Source organism: Perna viridis, chromosome 7 (assembly GCF_037379345.1).
Source record: "Perna viridis isolate PV_CMFRI_1.1 ecotype Kerala chromosome 7, ASM3737934v1, whole genome shotgun sequence".
Taxonomy (NCBI): domain Eukaryota; kingdom Metazoa; phylum Mollusca; class Bivalvia; order Mytilida; family Mytilidae; genus Perna; species Perna viridis.
Window position 1 is genome coordinate 3,504,887 of NC_142451.1, and position 20,395 is coordinate 3,525,281.

At 32.0% G+C, this 20,395-nt stretch overlaps 2 protein-coding genes across 11 annotated transcripts in view; one reads left to right on the forward strand and one right to left on the reverse strand.

The window, feature by feature from the left end:
- Positions 1 to 14,384, forward strand: part of LOC148610995 (ecotropic viral integration site 5 protein homolog) — a 47,302-nt gene extending 32,918 nt beyond the window's left edge. For 9 of the 10 annotated variants that reach the window (XM_088590996.1, XM_088590988.1, XM_088590990.1 and 6 more), the window contains 9 exons: positions 2,729 to 2,789; positions 3,577 to 3,630; positions 5,049 to 5,219; positions 5,998 to 6,153; positions 6,646 to 6,792; positions 7,222 to 7,542; positions 9,863 to 9,958; positions 10,615 to 10,701; positions 12,308 to 14,384. In XM_088590996.1, coding sequence (XP_088447122.1) covers positions 2,729 to 2,789; positions 3,577 to 3,630; positions 5,049 to 5,219; positions 5,998 to 6,153; positions 6,646 to 6,792; positions 7,222 to 7,542; positions 9,863 to 9,958; positions 10,615 to 10,701; positions 12,308 to 12,868 — 1,654 coding nt within the window. In that variant the 3' untranslated portion in view covers positions 12,869 to 14,384. Of the gene's footprint in view, positions 1 to 2,728; positions 2,790 to 3,576; positions 3,631 to 5,048; positions 5,220 to 5,997; positions 6,154 to 6,645; positions 6,793 to 7,221; positions 7,543 to 9,862; positions 9,959 to 10,614; positions 10,744 to 12,307 lie in introns of all 10 variants that reach the window. The other variant, XM_088590997.1, reaches the window with a different exon arrangement.
- A 2,506-nt stretch (positions 14,385 to 16,890) lies between these two features.
- LOC148610996 (cubilin-like) overlaps positions 16,891 to 20,395 on the reverse strand; it is a 113,996-nt gene continuing 110,491 nt past the window's right edge. The window contains exons 64-65 of the mRNA XM_088591004.1: positions 19,883 to 20,124; positions 16,891 to 17,311 (exon numbers count right to left, since the gene is read on the reverse strand). Of these exons, the coding sequence (XP_088447130.1) occupies positions 17,207 to 17,311; positions 19,883 to 20,124 (347 nt within the window). The 3' untranslated portion in view covers positions 16,891 to 17,206. The remainder of the gene's footprint in view (positions 17,312 to 19,882; positions 20,125 to 20,395) is intronic.

Sequence of the window (20,395 nt, forward strand, 5' to 3'; positions counted from 1 at the left end):
TAAAACCTTACATGGCATGTTTGGTATTACATGTTGTTGGAAATTTACATTGAAGTTAACCTAGCTGTAAAAGATGTGTTAAATTTTACAAGGAAGCCAGCTTCATTGATCTATTGGGGAGGAATGGAATTGACTTGATCAGCATAGTACTAGATATTGACCTTACAATGATATCCATATGTAGGCTGATACTATGTGCTATCTACAGATTTTGATGAAATTGTCAATATCATGAAAGATGAATCAGATCTCTTTTGAACTATTTCTATAAACTGATGAATAAGATATTTTAGTGTAAGAAAACTTATAATTTCTATGCTAGCAATATGTATATGGCACTCTGCTGAAATGACAGGAAAGTATCGGACATGGTTGTCCTAGGGTCACTTCCCTGGGTTCACATGCAAGGGCAATAACTCTATGGATTTTGTGGATTATGATGATTATTATTCAGGAAACAATTGTGATGGGTAGGTAGTAAACAGCTTCTTTTGTAACTTAAAGGCGTAAGTTTGAGCAAGGATTATGATAATTAGTCTTTGTGTCATGTAGGCACAAAGTTTAAAGTTCTGAAGAATTATAAATACAGCATGATTGTTTTATTTTTATAAATCAGAATTTGAAACTTTTACTTAAATTGTACAGAAAAAAAACTTACATACTATGTGCAAAAAATAGAAATATTCAGACAAAGCAGGTAGAAGTTTGCTTGCTACAAGTTCAAATATTCATTGTATAAATTGAAGTGGTGATTACCATTCTAATTAAAATTAAGCCTATATGTAGTGACTGAACTATTGATATGTCTAATTAGATTGGTATTTAAGTTCTCTGTGATTCAGTAAAGTTAATTATACTCTTTCTGGTTAGAATCCACATTATAAAGATTTGCAGTTGAATTAGTTTTTGTGGTAAGGTTCTACATTATAAATATCTACATTCCTTACTGGACAGTTGTTGCTATCTTGTCTGGTTTCAGTCTAGCTATTAAGATTAAATTCCTTCAGTGGACAGTGAATGACTTTATATGGTAGCTATTGAAACTGTTATCTATAATCTGGACCATTATTGTTAGTAAATACTTGTAATAATAGATACATGTACGTGTTACTACAATGGTTATCTTATATGTACAGATGTTTGTTTAATTGTAGACCCAGAATATAAATTATCTCCGACCATGTAGTTGTTTACAAATGCAAATAAAGGAGCCTCTTATGTGTGGCTTTATGTCAACTGATAGTGTAGCTTGATTTGACCGTACAATATGATTAGTCTTGCCTATATTATCTGACTTTACTTATGAATGTGTCTTTGCCCATAGTATTACCAATTTCACAGTTACACTTTATCTACAATCCATAGGTTTATTGTTAGTTACAAATATTAACTTAAACAAGGAAAATATATTTTTGCTTTTGTATATCTACTGCCATAATATATGCAGTTGAGCATTAAAAGTATGGCTTTGTCTTCAACTGTTATGATGTAGTCAATTTGATAGTGAAAGTTTTTGGTCTGAAAAATCGTACCTGAAAATAAATAGTTTGATCTTAGCTTTATAAGGAAACAAGCCCAAGTAACAAACTTACAATGTGAAGTAACCAATTAAAGGTTAAAATATTCATACAATTTATTCTGTAATGAAAGCCACTGTGAACCTACTAATCTTATGTCAGAGAAGTTAACTCACAAATTCTAAAGGCAACACTGCATACATTATGTAAAGTTATGCAAATAAATTTATTTGAAAATTTTTATTGGTAACTTATTTGAACCTCAAGCTAACTATTTGAATACATTACCATGATTGGCAATACACCTGAATAGGTAAACATAGACTGAGATAATATTTTTTTTCAAAGTTATAGTTTACAACATTGATATAAAAATATGGTATATGTTATGCCTAGAGAAATTTTTGTAATATTTATCCTGACCTAAGGAAAAATGTAATTGAGAAATAAATGAGTTTGTGTATAGTGTATTCACACCAAGTTTTAAAAACTTAATTTATTTTTCTTTCTAATTAAAGAATTTTTCGCCTTTTTCTATTATGTGTACCTGTATTTACATGGGACATAGAAATATATATCTAAAGGCCTTGGGTTGCAAAGAATATATATGTGAATATTTTTGTTTATTGGTCTCCACCCAGTTAAAAATTGGTTTAAACTATTTGTTTGTGTTTATATATACTGATAGAGTATGCAAACATTTTGATAGGAATTACAAGGGTGATATCACAGTGTTTTGTCAAGTATTTGTTTAATTATTATATAATGAACTGGAATTGATTGGTTGACTAGAACTTCAGAACATTTTAATGTTATTTCATTTATTATGAATTTATTTGTGTTTAGCACCCTTTTGTCAGAGCAGAATTCAGAAATAAGGCTTATATCCCATAAAACTGGTGAACCAGTTAGCCAAGTATTTACAAAATGCTCTGCTATGCTTGTCCAGAGATGTAGCTTGGTACGGCAGGTAGAGCTAGTGCCATACCAAAAGTTTTTGTTGGTACGGCGTAACATATCTAAAATTCTTGTCAAAATAATTTTAAAGTCAGGTATTCTGCAACTTAACCTCAGGCCCGCTGACATTAGGTGTCATTATCACTGTACCAATCCAGATTTGTTGTCTGCTATATAATAAGACACACCCTAGTATGCTAGGCCCCAATGTTATTGGCAACTGTTATATTCATATGTTTATTTTATATTTACAGAGTAGAGAAGGAGTATACAGCACTGAAAAGTAAGGAGAATGAGGATCAGATAGAACTAAGGGTTCGTTTCTTTATCTTTTATGTTTTAATTCAACATTTATGACATGTGTATGGTCTACAAAATAGTTTTTTTTTAAAATGAAATATGCTCTCTTCAGAATTTTTCACTTATGAGAGGTAAGACAGCATCCATAGTGCAAAGCTTGCTGATGGTAATTTAAGCCAAAAATTGTTCATTACAGTCATAAGTTGAAGGTCAGGGGTCACCAGAGTGGTCACTCATGGGAAAAAATGAGGATTTTTTTTGCAGTTTTTGGCTTCAGATTGGTCTGAAACCTGAAGTGGTTAGTATAGGGTTGACTTTGTGGGAGTGGTGAGAGACATCATTATTCTATAGAAAGCAGGTGAAATAAAGCATTATTGGATTCATTCTGTTGTTGTCAGAGGCCGAGAATTGAGTCATACCCCTACAAAAATCACAACTTTTTGTGGTTTGACCTCTTGTTGAGCTGTCAAGTCCCTATTTTTGATAACACTCTGTATAAGATAGTCTCATTTAAAGCACATTCACTCTGCTTGCATATGAAATCAAATTGTGATTTCCAGAGCTAAAAATAAAAACCCAAAAATCGGAAAACATCCCATGACCGTATATATACAGTTACCGCTTGGCAAGGGTTAAATTTAGTATGTGGCTTCATATAGATGGGTCATATGTTGGAAGCAATTATGATTGCTCTCCAGTATCAACTTTATGTATGAGTGGGGTCATTCCTAGCATGAAAACATGTGCAGCATTATGTTATATCAGTCATATAGATATTTTATACATGAATTATCCATTGTAGAGATTAAGAACAGAAAATCGACTTTTAAGACAAAGAATAGAGAACTTAGAGAAGGTATGTGTTACTTAGAGAGTTGTGTAGAGTGTTAGAGAAGGTATGTGTTACTTAGAGAGTTATATAGAGTGTTAGAGAAGGCATGTGTTACTTAGAGAGTTATGTAGAGTGTTAGAAAAGGCATGTGTTACTTAGAGAGTTATGTAGAGTGTTAGAGAAGGTATGTGTTACTTAGAGAGTTATGTAGGGTGTTAGAGAAGGCATGTGTTACTTAGAGAGTTATGTAGAGTGTTAGAGAAGGTATGTGTTACTTAGAGAGTTATGTAGAGTGTTAGAGAAGGTATGTGTTACTTAGAGAGTTATGTAGAGTGTTAGAAAAGGCATGTGTTACTTAGAGAGTTATGTAGAGTGTTAGAGAAGGCATGTGTTACTTAGAGAGTTATGTAGAGTGTTAGAAAAGGCATGTGTTACTTAGAGAGTTATGTAGAGTGTTAGAGAAGGCATGTGTTACTTAGAGAGTTATGTAGAGTGTTAGAGAAGGCATGTGTTACTTAGAGAGTTATGTAGAGTGTTAGAGAAGGCATGTGTTACTTAGAGAGTTATGTAGAGTGTTAGAGAAGGCATGTGTTACTTAGAGAGTTATGTAGAGTGTTAGAGAAGGCATGTGTTACTTAGAGAGTTATGTAGAGTGTTAGAGAAGGTATGTGTTACTTAGAGAGTTATGTAGAGTGTTAGAGAAGGCATGTGTTACTTAGAGAGTTATGTAGAGTGTTAGAGAAGGCATGTGTTACTTAGAGAGTTATGTAGAGTGTTAGAGAAGGTATGTGTTACTTAGAGAGTTATGTAGAGTGTTAGAGAAGGCATGTGTTACTTAGAGAGTTATGTAGAGTGTTAGAGAAGGCATGTGTTACTTAGAGAGTTATGTAGAGTGTTAGAGAAGGCATGTGTTACTTAGAGAGTTATGTAGAGTGTTAGAGAAGGCATGTGTTACTTAGAGAGTTATGTAGAGTGTTAGAGAAGGCATGTGTTACTTAGAGAGTTATGTAGAGTGTTAGAGAAGGCATGTGTTACTTAGAGAGTTATGTAGAGTGTTAGAGAAGGCATGTGTTACTTAGAGAGTTATGTAGAGTGTTAGAGAAGGCATGTGTTACTTAGAGAGTTATGTAGAGTGTTAGAGAAGGTATGTGTTACTTAGAGAGTTATGTAGAGTGTTGATAATTATCCCTAGACCATTTAGAAGATACTGTAATTTTCTACTTTTCTTTATTATTCTCCGTATTGAGAACAAGTTAGTATACAAATGTGTATAAAAAAAGGAAAATTAAATATTGAATAGAAGTAGAAAAATGGTAGTGAAGTTCAAATTCAAATGTTCATTTTATTGTCTATTATTTAAAATGATATCGAATAATTATAACCATGTAAATAATGAAGTTTCAATTAACGGCTGTTATGTAGTTTACTATGTTTAATTTCAGGAGTCAGCCACTCTAGCAGATAGACTGATACAGTACCAACTGACCAGGGCACAGGAAGCTGAGGAAACATATGCTCTGAAAAATGAAATGTCTACAATCAAAAAGGAATTTGCTGAGTCGCAGAAAAAGTTGACAGAAGCTAATAATCTGATAGGCGATATTAAACAAAGGGTAATGAATTGTTAACTTACAGTGTATAACATCTTTATACAGTATCTTAAATAACTGAAATTATCATTTGTTAAGGGTCCAACAAGTTAAGTGTACACTTATTGTTTCTCTACTCTTGTTATCCTACAGTTCCATTCCCAAGCATGTGATTATTATAAGTGATAATTGTTTCTGTATTGCTATGACTAAAAGTTTCATGAAACTTATTTTTTTATTCTTGTTGTGGGAACAGTCGCTTTATGAGGGATATAATAAGACCTTAAGCATAGTCATCTCCATCACTTGGGGTCAACAGTTCAGTGCTTTCCCTGTTCAGGTGTTAAAAAATGAAAGAATGTTAAAATAAGGTACTTCACATGCTTCAGGCTGTTGCTTCATCAGATGTTAACTTTATAAATATTCATAAATGCAGAATAAACCCCATATCCTAATGTATCATGTTCAATTGTTTTGTTTTTTACATTTTATCAACAATTGTACATAAAAAAATCAGTGACTATTGGACAGGCTTTCATTTACAGATACTACCAACAATCTTATTGCTACCTTGGTTGGAACTTGAAATTTCATTATGTGTACATGTATTATGTTTTTTAAGAATTTACTTGTCAGTTATCAGGCCTCAGATTTAGGTTTGCTTCAATTTTTTTCTATGTAGATTGAGGTTTCAACATGATTTGAACTTTTAAAAAACATACATTTTAATGGCTCTCACATCAGGCAGGACATCTTTATAATGCTCTCACATTAGGCAGGACATGTTTGTTCTTCGTTGTAGACATCCAGTATAACATCAGCGTCGTCGTTAGATGAAGGTGAAGCACAGAATGTAATACAGAACTTACAGGAAGAATTAATAGCTCTACGTCTAAAGGATGCCGATATAGATTCTCTGGTGAAGGAACTGAGGGCTAAAATCAAGGAGTTAGAAGATGTATGATACTTAGTTCACTTTTTGAGAGGGATTTTTTTTTCAAGATGAATTTCTGTTACTCAGAAATTTACTCATAAGAAATGAGAGATATAAGATGGATCTTGTTGATATTTGTCATAGAGGCTTGGCAGTACTAAGTATCTCTTATTTGTTTGGCATTTTAACTGTTGTAAACTATAGCAGAAATGTGTCGGTATTCGTAATGTGAATAATCCAATAGAGTAGAAAGTACTCTAATTAATACATGCATGCATTTTGGAATTGTAGGACTTTTTCCATTATATTGGAAACTATTAGGCTCCTTTGTTGCTGGATTAATTAAACATCTAAAGTTGAGTTTTTCTTAAATCTTCATTCAACTCCAATCAAGTCACTGTTATATATATAATTTTGAGAAAACTCTCTTCGATATGGCCGCAAAAATCCAACAATGATTTCTAGATTAAAAGTAATTTTACAATAATTCATTATACATGTTTGTAATGTTTTCAGACAAATATTCAGTTACAAAGGGCTCCTAGTAATGACATACAAAACTTACAAGAGGAGTTAATAGCTGTCAAACTGAGGGAAGCTGAGGCTAACCTGGGGCTGAAAGAAATGAGGCAAACTGTCCATGAACTACAATCCATGTGGGAGGTATAATATATGAGAATTAGGTCATTGCCTATTTAAATGGAGATGATACTAACTATCTCAACTTCTGTCCATGTTTATTGTCTGAGAGTGTAGAATACTTGATTTATGGAAAAGATGGTTTTAAGACATGTTAGTGAACTGAGATATCAGACCCTGCCTGTTAAATATAATTGCCATCTTTATTTGTGTAGAAAATTTATGTGGTAAAAAATCACAATCAAGAAAGAAGAAACACAGGCCTTCACTTTATATTTTGAAATTTACAACCAGGCACAAATGATACACGGAAAGAATTTCTTTTTTAAATTCAATATATGACTTTGTCTACAAATATTGAGTTTATAAAATGATAGGTAATTGATGTTTTACTTCACAGTGTTATCCATAGTGACAATAAGTATAAAGCTTATTTTTCTTTACATTTTCCAGGAATTCAAGACAAAATCAACCCAAGATTCTCCAACACAACCCACAAAAGACAAAAACCACAAACAAGAAATAAAACAGCTACAAGAAGAAATGATGTCTATAAAAGTTCGAGAGGCAAACTGTATGTCTGACCTGAAAGATACAAAACAAAAATATATGGAGTTAGAAACTCAAAATCATATATGTACAAATCAGATTCGTAGGATGGACGAAGATAATAAAGTTCTAAAGATAAAATATGAAGAATGTTTAGAACGAGAGAAAAAGTTTGATATTCAGACAAAGGAGTATGAAAGGAAAATCTCTGACCTTCAGACTCAGGTGTGTAATACATGGAAATCTTATCATGAGATCAGTTAATGGTACATGGTTTCTTATTAAATGCCAGAACTAATGTTTATCTGCCAATAAAATAAAAATATGCAAATCAGATGAAAACCACTTATGAAACTCCCTTGTGGAACAAAAACATTGTCTCAAAGAACATAAACACGTACATGCATTGGTACATTTTTTTTTAAATTTGAAAGTACAGTGAAACTTCTCCAAACCAGATCCTCAGAAAACCGGTCTTCCCTTCAAACCGGCCGATATACCTTAAAACCTGTGTGTTTTGTCTTCTATAGACAGCCACCCCCTAAATCCGTTCATCAGCCAGTTTTTCACAGTTATAGTTACATATTTCAAATAAAAACAACCTCTCAATTCCGGCCGCCTGGTTATTGTTCATCTGTAATAAATGTGTCAACAAAACTGTAAATGATTACGTAATATTACGTAATTAATAATTAATTCACTGACCGGTTTGCATTTCATCAGTGGACAGATGATAATTGAAGAGGACGGTAGTTTAAACAACAAATTTAATCCAGACATTACATTCTGTCACTGGTTTGCTGTTAATTGGTGTGTACACACGTCAGGCAATTTATGTAACTTTTACCCAAAACAAAACAACATAGGGGTGAAATTATTAGACTTTGTTGATAGGTAATTTACGAAATCTATACAAATAATTAATTACCAAAACCGTGAACATTATTTTGTCGGCAGCATCATTTGTAAAATCATTTCATTTACAAATGATGCAAGCTTTGAAATGTAAGAAAAGGACAAAAGTTTTGAATTGGCATTTAACATGTCTCAACCAACAAACTGACAAGTCATAGGGTTATCAAACACATTAATAGCAACAGCTTTTAGAATGCTTTGCTATTTTTCACAAAACCGACCATCCCTATAAACCGGCCATTTTTTCTTGTCCCAGTGGTGTCCGGTTTGGAGAACTTTCACTGTATTTACTTTAGAAAGAGATGGTTATTATTATTATAAATAGGGAACTTATTTTTTTTCCTTGTAAAAAAACTACAAATAAACCACTCTTATAAATATTATTATTTTTTACTTTGAAATTTGTCTCAGATTTTTAGCAATTAATATAATGTCAAATAAAAATTGATTATGAAAAAAAGTCAGAAATAAGTCTACAGTCATAAATTATACGTATGAATATTTTATACATTCTGATTTATTTATTTCCTGTGTTTAAGTAGAATGTGAAATGGGAGGTAATATATCTGAATACACTAAACAGGTTTTCTGTTAGTCTCTTTCCTATTGTCACGGGAGACCAAGGCTGTGCACAATCTCTACTTAAAGGTCTTGATAGAAAAAGCTATCTGTAAACCACCTCATTTGTACAAATTAATTTTTATTTGCATTTTTTTTCATCTTTAATCAGTTTTCTTTTGTTTTTATAAATGAGAAATCAGATATGTTAAAGGGAGATAACCAACAAAATCTGCCATGAAGGAAATGAGTTGGTTTACAGTTTTAATAAGCTTTATAATTAATGATTATGGCAATTAATATTCAGTTGTCATTCTGGTGACATCAATCAGGTGCTGGTGATGGTTGAGTTTATATTGATTTGACGTGTGTAATATGTGTTATTTTGAAGTTTGTACAGTGGGTTGTTTTATCAGTTGATGTTATGTTTATAAGTCTCACGAACTCTAAGGGAGTAATAAGTGATCTAAAATACAAATTCATAATTTAAGTACCACTCCAGATAAGAATCATGCAGAATGTGATTTGTGGTTTGAAAGCCTACATATTTTTATAGTTTAGATTTTTTAAAGTAAACAGAAATTAACATGTGGCTTTTCATATAACCCTTGTTCTTAGGAGATAAAAATTATATACAATGTACTGTAGAGTTCAAAAATAAGGGAGATAAATCTGTAAATGACACTGAAATACAATAAAAACTGTTGGATTTTCTATGTGGATCATCTCCTAAAAGCAGAGATTGGAATGAGTAATTATATATTTCATCATGTAGATTTATAAAGCAACTTAATAACAGTAATAAAAATGTGTAGCCTTTTTTGGGGGTATATCACAGATTACAGAATTTGCATGAATTTTACACAGACTACTACTTAAAGACTTATTCAGTGTCAGTTTCTTTATTAAATTTCTTTGGTGATCAAACAAGAATTAAGTTTAAAGTTCTAGCAAGCTTCATAATTACTGTAATAATTTTGGTAATTAATATTCAGTTCTCACATTGTTGTTTACCAAGACATTTATTTCATTAGAGGCACAGTTAATATTGCTATACTTTGGTTTATTTTAGCAAAGAGAAGAATCAATGATGTTCAAGATCAAAGAAGCAGAAAATACTCATATCATTGCCGAACTTAAACAACGAATAGCAGACTTAGAAATACAGGTTGTGTTCAATACTTCAATCATAGCTCAACTTCATTACTAAACAGTTCGAAAATTTCAGCTTTTGCCAGTTCTTGTTTTCTTACATTTCATTATAGACCAACCATAGTTCTTACCTTCCCGCAGTGTATAAATATTCAGTGATTTATTTAATAGTTTGTCATAAAAACCTCATTCTAACCCAATTTCAAAAGACAATAAATTTGTACTCTCATTTTAAAGTTTTATCACAGGATAATGTGTGGCTCTCTTTTAGTAGAACTTTATAGTTAGCATACTTATTTTGTCACTTAAAACACCACAATGAAAAGTTAGCTTCACATCTAAATAAAAAAATTTTAGTTTTTCTTCCCTTTTTCTTACTGATCTTATAAGCCAGAATCCAGATTTTTCTTTCTCATACTGTTTTCTTAAAAGTATCAAGAGAATATTGAGTAGAAGTAGTTTTTGTGGTATTGTAAATTCAGAAATTTTTATTAGTGCAAATATTATAATGGTGTGTCAATAAAAAAGTTTTAACTTATTAAATTTTAATTGTGAACACTCAGAAATCTTTCAGTCATGTGTGTGTTGATAATGTAACTATAGACACATATTGCACTAATGAAAATATTGCAACTATTTCTGAATTTACAGTATATTACTTTATCTTATTAGAAAGAAGAGATATTAACCCATGATCAGCTGGAGAATAAGAGTGGACATGAGGAGTTGGAGAACCGAATCTTTGACCTACAAGATGAGGTGTGTCCTGCATGTGACTCTAGTGCACATTGACCCTAGCGTGTGGGTGTCTCTTTCTAACCTTCCTGCTCTATACTGCTTTGATAGTCAATGGTTCAAGTCATGTATTTTCAAAGTATATTTTAGATAAAAAAAAACAACTAAATGTCCTGATTGAACATCACCATTCTCTCAAGAGAAGGAAATATTATCATTCAAGTAACTTTATTGTCATTCTTTGTAATTTATTTTAACACATTGTTAAGATTTGTTAATGTAAACAACCATTCAGTTATTATAAGGATATATGAAGTTTGATAGGTATAGAGTTAAATTATTTCAGAGCAGTATAGCAGTCATTTGTCATTGATAATTCTATAGCCTTCATTTGTACTTTTTTATAAACACCTGCACTGACTCATTCTGATAAATTATATATCTATGAAATGATAAAAACCGACAGGACTGTTTAATGATTCTATCTTTGAAAGCCTTATAGATTCCCAGATAATCTATTTGATGTGAAGGCATGTTAAAGCTTATTTAGTTCAGCATTGTGGGTGTTGTCTTGGCTTCTTTGACATCTTTACCTGTTGCTTATCCTTCATGTGCTGGGTATGCATTTGGTTTATTTCTTACTTAAGTAGAGAACAAAAATGATATTACAAATTAGAATAAATGTTAAACACATTATATAGAATGCAGTACCTATTCATCCATTAAACACCTCAATCCTCATTCAGTATATGTACAGATATCTAACTTCTTTCACTTAAACCCAATTTTCATTTATTGTATTTTTCATGTTTTAGAATTATTCTCAATTAATTTTACATATCATAAGTACAAGGTTATAATAGATTCTATGACTTAAAATGATAAAACTGGAATGTTCTGTACAGAGATGAGAAACAGGAAATCGGTAAATTGGTTTCCTTATCTTTTGATGTAACACATATGTACCAGTAGGTAGATACAAGAGGGCTAATCTTATGAACAGGACAAGTTCTGAGCATTTGTTTAATTTAGGCATCCTTCAGCACTTTTGATCATATTTTGGTTATTCAATCTTCCCTATTAATTAACCTAGCATTTTCCTGTCCTAGATCAGGGATTCATTAAGTTGAATTTTCTTACTAGACTGAACCACAAAAAATTGATATCCCATGAATTAAACAAAATTCCAACACATGCTTTGTGCATATCCTGTGTTGTATTTACTTCACACATGTTGAAAATAAGTTTTGTTCTGTTTCATTCCTATTTTATTTTGATGTGCCATAATTGTTATTTTATTTTTTATCTTCATCAGAAAAGATAATGTGTTCTTATTTTAATCTGTGTTCTGTGTGTTTATGTGGTATTTTTATTTTAAGTGTCCACAGATTTGATTAACAAAATTCTTGTTTACCTCAGAAGCATGCAAGTAAAGATGTCAAAAACCCAGTTTCACTTGTTGAAAGTTTTTTTCGTAATAGTATAATTATGTTTTTAATTTTAAAAAAATACTCTGTTAATGTTTTTGCTACTTAAAAATTGCTCGGGTTAATAACAATCTATCTCCAACAATCTATCATAATTGATAAAGGAAGATGATTTTAAACCTTCTCATTTTTTTCCTACACAGGTTCTCCAATTGAAGTTCTCCAAGAGTCCACCTAAAACCCCGTCATATAACGGCCTACAAGTTAGTGATAGTGATAGTGATTCTGACGAGGATTTAGAAAATCCTGAGACTCTCAATCGAACATTATCGGACATCATAGAGGGCAAAAATACAAGTAGGCTCAGTGATCTGTCCTTCAATACTCAACTTTTTGGTGCTGATTCAGAACTGACCAATGGGCAGCTTGAATCTTCTAACATTAAAGAGTGCTTATCAAGGGAGAATAATCTTCACTCACCAACTTCTCCTATTGTGTTAGTAACTCAAAATTCAGATCCGTGTTCAGAAGAAGAATTAACTCAGTGCAATGGAAACTCATCTGAAATTTTTTCAGATATAAGTGCCAATTGTTCAGTAGAAAATGGAGATGTTGCCATGGAAACCAATTCAAATTCTGAAAATCTATCCACAAGCAATGCAAAGACCAATGGTGATGTAAAAAGTGAAACTAGCCTACTAGATGAAATATCACTCAGCCTACAAAGTGTTTCATTACAGAATTCAGAGACAAATGCTACTTAATGTCTGTCTTAATGTAGCTTATCTCACCATCCAAGTGTCTCATTGGCAAATTTAATATTCTTGCTTTTATACCAAGATGTTTGTCTATATATTTTTGGTCATATACATGTACATTCACGTATGAATTCAGATAAATCTAATCTATCTTAATTTGATTGTTTTAGGAAGAATTTAAATGTTCAAAATGTTGCTTCTTTTTGTCTTAAAGCTAATAACAAGAGCTAGAGTTACTTCCATTTAGAGCAAACTACCTATCTTGTTGGTTATTGAATTCAAATAAAATCAATTTATTCTACCTCTTTTTCATCTATAAAACTTCTGTCAAAATGTTCATTCTTTCCATTATTAATAAAATTTTTGCTTTCATGGCTATTTACTTTTTTATTGCTGTACACTTTTATTATAAACCCCTAGTACAGATATTGGCTAATGTAAATGTGCATTTTTACCACACACAAAACCCTTTTTATGTTTGACCTTTGTATACATGTACTAATTATATTTATAACTATTTATTCCATGATGTATTATCTTTCCCAAGAGTGTGATCAGATTTTGTCATTTCATTTATGTGCCAAATCAAGTTCATGTTGAGACGACTAAAAATATATTTGTATGTTTTATTGTAAAGATTTTATATTTGTTAAGAAATTATGTTTGTGCAGTAAAATAATATTGAATCTAAGAAAACTATTATGAAATGTATTATATACTTGTAAGAATTAAGTTCTGTGTAAGGTGCAACATTAAACTATCTTAGAGGTTTCAGTGACTATGGTGATTTAAGGTTTACATAGTTTTACTTACATTTCCAGCTCAGTGAATTCTTATTATCACAAATGTCAGTAAATGAAATTTTGATATATTCAAGCATCATTTTGAAATTTTTTAAGGAAATATAAATTTCCTACAATTATGAAGTAAAGAATCATAATGTTTCCATTAACTCATTAAATTTATGCCGAACAACAAAAATGTTTTCAATTAATCTTTTTTACTAAATTAGACAACTGTACCTGTATAGTGACATATTTTATGACTTATTATGACATTGTAGTTAGTCTGTTTCTTTTGCCCATACAAATTTCTGTGTTTGAGTGCAATAACTCTGGAGAAACAGATGATTTTCAAATCATGTTGAAGACAGATCATAGCCTTACTTTCCTGGTGAAGATTTTAATTCACTTGCATTATCTTTTCAAAGGTTTTATTGAATACTTTACTTTATTATGTATAATTAATTCTGATTTTCATTTTTCTAAACCTATCCACTGGTAGTTTTTATGCTGATCTTTAGGTTTGCTCAATATAAAGTAAAAAATTATTTTCAAATTGAGAATTAAAATATTGCTAACTAAATACTTAATGAAATGAATTACCTTTACAAGACACATTTCTTCTGTACCCTCTATTCTTTCACTAAAATCCTGCTTCATTGTTTTTGTCATCTTGTGTATGTCTATATATAGTTTTTTGTGTGTGTTATTTTACACCAAATAAACTATTTTCAACATTGTTATCTTATTTAACGTAATACCAAAAAGATTGGTCTCTTTCTGATAGAAAATTTGGATTTAGAAATGGCCAGTCAGATTACTCATAAATTACTCATCAAGTTTGTAATTTTGCTTGACAAGATTAAAACTAAATCATATTATGTTATGATGCTGTTGGCAATGTTGTCGTCGTTATTTTTTTTTCGTTTCTGTGCAATAATTTTAACATTTTAACTTGCTGCTAGAGAATGATTGCTAGTTAAAATGGGGTCACTGGCCTGTACTGTTCTGCAAAAAAGGGGCCAAAAGGGGGTAAAATACATGTAGGTGTTTATTTAGAATTAATATAGGAGGTGTATTTCTCATTCAATTGTTTTTTTTAATGTTTGTTTTAAAATTCTGTATTGAGAATATTAGCAGACTTAAGATAGCATTTAGCATTTTCAGTCTAAAGGGGGCAAAAATTGGGCCAAACCCTAGAAATAAACTTTTTTATCTCTGGTTGGATTTGGAAAAACAATTAATTATATTCTTCAGGGAATTCCATACCTGCATTTTCAATCAGAGTTGGAATTTTTCTCACCGTTTTTGAGTAACAATGGATCTAAGAGCCAAAAACGTCATTTTTTGGAGGACTATTTAAAAAAATTTCCATCTCATTTTAATGAATTTTTATAAATTGTCCCTCTTTACAATGGCTTTTTTGTAAAAAGTCTCTTTACAATGGATTTTTTGTAAATAGTCCCTTTTTACAATGTTTTTTTTTTGTAAATTGTCCCTCTTTGCTATGGCTTGCTATTGTATATTAGCAAATTTTCTCTATCATTAACCATTTTTGAGATATTGGGGTACAAAGTGATCCATGAAATCCAGAACTTGTTGCTTAACTGAATTTTCAAAATATTGTGCAGTTTATATCCAAATCAATTAATTCTTGTGTCCATAGTGAACTGTAATTCCTTTGTCCCTTAAGTGTATCAAAAACTAATATTGTCTCCACACTTGCCCCAGTTGAACTGGCTGGGGTCTCATTATGCTGTGCTCAGCACAACTTTTTTTTATTTTACTTTATATTTAAGTGTTTAAGTCCTTGAATTTTGTTTTTTGTTGTTTGTATTTTTACTTAAAATGAGTTGGATACAATAACGTTTTCATTATTACAATGTGCAACTCACCACTACACAGTAAAACTCACCATAACACTGTATAACTCAGCAATAAAAAGAAAAACTTATGATGACCATGATAATGTACAACTCATGAAAACAATTAACAATTCACGAAAGCAATGTAGAACACATGAAAACAACGTACAACTTATAAAAACAATTCACAACTCACCAAGGCAATGTACAACTCATAAGAAGCAGGAAGAAAATGTACAACTTCTGATGACACTGCACATCACACTGTGAACTGTTTAACTTACGATGACACTGCACATCACACTGAACTGTTCAACTTATGATGACACTGCACATCACACTGTGAACTGTTCATTTTATGATGACACTGCACATCACACTGTGAACTGTTTAACTTATGATGACACTGCACATCACACTGTGAACTGTACAACTTACGATGACACTGCATGTCACACTGTGAACTGTTCAACTTATGATGACACTGCACATCACACTGTGAACTGTTTCACTTACAATGACACTGCACATCACACTGTGAACTGTTCAACTTCTGATGACACTGCACATCACACTGAACTGCACAACTTATGATGACACTGCACATCACACTGAACTGTTCAACTTACAATGACACTGCACACACCGTGAACTGTTTAACTTATGATGACACTGCACATCACACTGTGAACTGTACAACTTACGATGACATTGCACATCACACTGAACTGTTAAACTTACCATGACACTGCACATCATACTGTGAACAGTTTAACATATGATGACACCGCACATCACACTGTGAACTGTACAACTTACGATGACACTGCACATCACACCATGAACTGTTCAACTTACACTGCACATCCCACCGTGAACTGTTCAACTTATGATGACACTGCACATCACACTGTGAACTGTACAACTTATGATGACACTGCACATCACACCATGAACTGTACAATTTATGATGACATTGCAGGTCTCATTATAACAATAAAAAATAAAAATCACCATGGAAAAGTCTTGTTTTCAATCGGGTTTGATCCAGAATTTCTACTGTTGAAATCATTCTAAACCAATGATTTGTATTTATTTGCTATTTTTGGGTATAATGCATAGTTGTCATAATTATATCATTCTTGCTGAACCTATTATAGGTTAGAAATAGTAAGCATCATATTTTTGTTGTTAGAATTGCAGTATACTCTCAAATGATTTTGAGTGGGAGCTAGGGACCCGTTCATGTGAATTCACAGAAGCATATGTCGAAAGTTACAAGTTCTATGCGCTATTATACTTCTTATTATATAACAGATTAGAAACTTGTCATACAACATAAGCTGAAGAACTTCCACCATAATTCCCTATCAAAACACTGTAAATTATAAGTTTTTTTATTTAAAAAATATTTTTCTTCTTTTCTACATAATGCAATGATTTATGAGCTAATACATAATGAATCTAATTGTTAGTAATTATAGAATTACTTCAATTTAAAATCTCCAAACAAATATCAACTGAACTTCTATATCAGTTTTCTTTCAGTTCATTTTTTTCTGCTTTTAAAGTTCAATAAGGAGTCCAAATGAACAGATTAGTTTACACAAAACAACCTAGTATGATAAATAAAAAAGAACACTTGACGGAAGTTCTCATCATGAAAAGTATGTACAGAAATAGAATGTCGGAAGTATTTAACTGGTATACTCCAACCTAAACATGAAAGTATTCCCTGAACCACTGGAGACATACTTCACATAGACCTGGTTGGTATTAGCTCGTAATGGTGCTATTGTTTCCTACAAGGAAATAAAAGTATCGTTAATAGACCACTCTAAATCCTATGTGGAAAATTTAATTAATGTGTTAGTTTTATTTGTTGGTTTGTTTTTTTGTTGTTCCGGTTTTTTGTAATTAAGGTTGTCCTTGAAAAACCAGTCAGTGGGTGGCACATGACAAAATTTGTTTTCAAAATAAATTAAGTCCAATGCATAATATAAATATTAAAGAGAAATAAATTACATAGAAAGAGGTTGAAAAAGGGAGATAACTATTTTGTGCAAAATTTGGTTGCTTTAAAATCATTTTCTGATCCATCCATTTTCAATTTAAAAAAATCTTTGACAAATGTACATTTTGTATGATATAAACATTACATCGGAACATAAAAATCATTGGACAAAAATATGTTAGGGCACCCATATCATAGGAATAGCCTGATTTTTTACATGGACAGCCTCTTAACTGATAGGATTAGAGCCTTAAATGCTCTCCTCATGACTGGAACATCAGATAGCAAACTATGCTTCGTTGTAATTAAGTGTTCATGTAAATGGTTTTTTTTTATGTTTGACCCAGTTCACACTTTATGTAAATAACTTATGGTTAAAAGTTAATAACTTTGTTAGATAATATTTCATAACTAGATTTTAAACAGAATGATTTAATTTAACTTTCTAAACCCGAAACATGAAGCTTCACATATTTTAATGCCAGCTATACATCTTCTCAACAAAGGAAGTTAATCCTGAACAGCAACCAAGGTATGCCCCATCTATATTATAAAGACACATTACAAATTTGAAATCAATCAATCCACTGATAGCTGAGGTTTTTGTAATGAAAATTTTCTCTATCATATTGAAAAATGGCTGAGTCCCACCAAACAGGAATTTAGTGATAGGTAACAACCAAAATGGCTTACAACACATGCTCCTACTATATAAAGCCACACACAAAATTCAAAATAAACCCAAAAAAAACAGTGATTTCTGTGACAAAAACTTTCTCTATAATTCTACTAAGTGAAAATGGCCAAGCCCCATAAAATATGAAGCTGATATCCGACAAAAACAAAATCACTTACAAGGTATGCCCCATCTATATAGAGCTATACACCAAAGTTTAAAACAATCTGTCCAGTGGCAGCTGATTTTTTTTTTTCATGACAATAATGTTCCCATACAGTGAAAAATTGTGTAGTATAATGAAACAGGAAGCTGATGTTAGAGAACAATCAAATCACTCACAACATATGATACATCCATGTAAAGTCACATGCAAAATCAATCCATCCACTGATACAGTACCTGAACCGATCCGTGCAACAAAAATTGTGATCGGTCATCGATCATCATTCAGTTTCCGGTCAGTCATCGATCCGTCAAACTGATCCCTTTAACTGGTGATTGCATCACGTGACCACAGAGTGGTCAATGTATTTATTAGATTTTTTGCTTTCTTTGTCAATTTTATTTCATTTCTTTTATTTAAAACAGATCTTACGTCATTAAACATAATAAAACTGCGATTAGATCGGTCACCGGTCATCGTTCCATCAGCGATCAATCAGTTGATGGTCATCAATCAGTCAAATCGTTGCATGGTTTGGTTCAAGGACTGTAACAGAGATAGAGACAGAATGCAAAATCAATCCATTCACTGAGATAGAGACAGGATGCAAAATCAATCCATCCACTGAGAGAGAGACAGAATGCCAAATCAATCCATCCACTGAGATAGAGACAGAATGCCAAATCAATCCATCCACTGAGAGAGAGACAGAATGCCAAATCAATCCATCCACAGAGATAGAGACAGAATGCCAAATCAATCCATCCACAGAGATAGAGACAGAATGCCAAATCATCCCATCCACTGAGAGAGAGAGACAGGATGCAAAATCAATCCATCCACAGAGATAGAGACAGAATGCAAAATCAATCCATCCACAGAGATAGAGACAGAAAGCCCAATCATCCCATCCACTGAGATAGAGACAGAATGCCAAATCATCCCATCCACTGAGAGAGAGACAGAATGCCAAATCAATCCATCCACTGAGATAGAGACAGGATGCCTAATCAATCCATCCACTGATAGATGAGATAGAGACTGAAGGCCAAATCAATCCATCCACTGATAGGTGAGAGAGAGTCAGAATGCAAAATCAATCCATCCACTGAGATAGAGACAGAAGGTCAAATCAATCCATCCATTGAGATAGAGACAGAATGCCAAATCAATCCATCAACTGATAGGTGAGATAGAGACAGAATGTCAAATCAATCCATCCACTGATAGCTGAGATAGAGACAGAATGTCAAATCAATCCATCCAATGATAATTGAGATCGAGACAGAATGCCAAATCAATCCATCAACTGAGATCGAGACAGAATGCCAAATCAATCCATCCAATAATAATTGAGACAGAGACAGAATGACAGACAGCTAACCATGTGATTCCCATACATCACCCACTTGTTGAGTTGGGGTATAATACGATGACAGATTGATGAGTTTCAAATATTTTAATTATGGCAAGTAACCTCTTCTTTAAAACATCTCAACTACTGCATTAACACATACCTGACTACAGTATCTACCAAACTTTGATGAATACTCATTTGGTCCATTGTATACCTCCAAATAGTCTGTATTACAGTTAGGTGTACCCAACACATATATATTAGACAATGTAACAATAATATTCCTTCTAGCTGGAGTCGTAATCAACCATCCACAAGTTTGGCTGATTGTGTTGTTTGATGGATAACCAGGACTTGTCAAACTCCCATTAATACCTGTTATGTTTCCACCACAACCTATACCTGATGAAAGAAAGTATGACAAAGACCATGTATTATTTATTTTACAGTATTCTGGCCTCACCTTATACCATTAAATGTTATATAGGTATAGTCAGAATAAATTTCTTTCAGCTTATGTGTAAAATGAAAAAAAAAAATTCCATAAGGAAAAATAAAATTAACAAGTAAATTCTTATTCCCTCCCAACCCTAAAGAAATTTTTTTTTTTTTTAAATTTGGGCGGGAATTTTAAAATCAGGTTTTAATTGCATCAGTTTCTAGTATTGAGTTA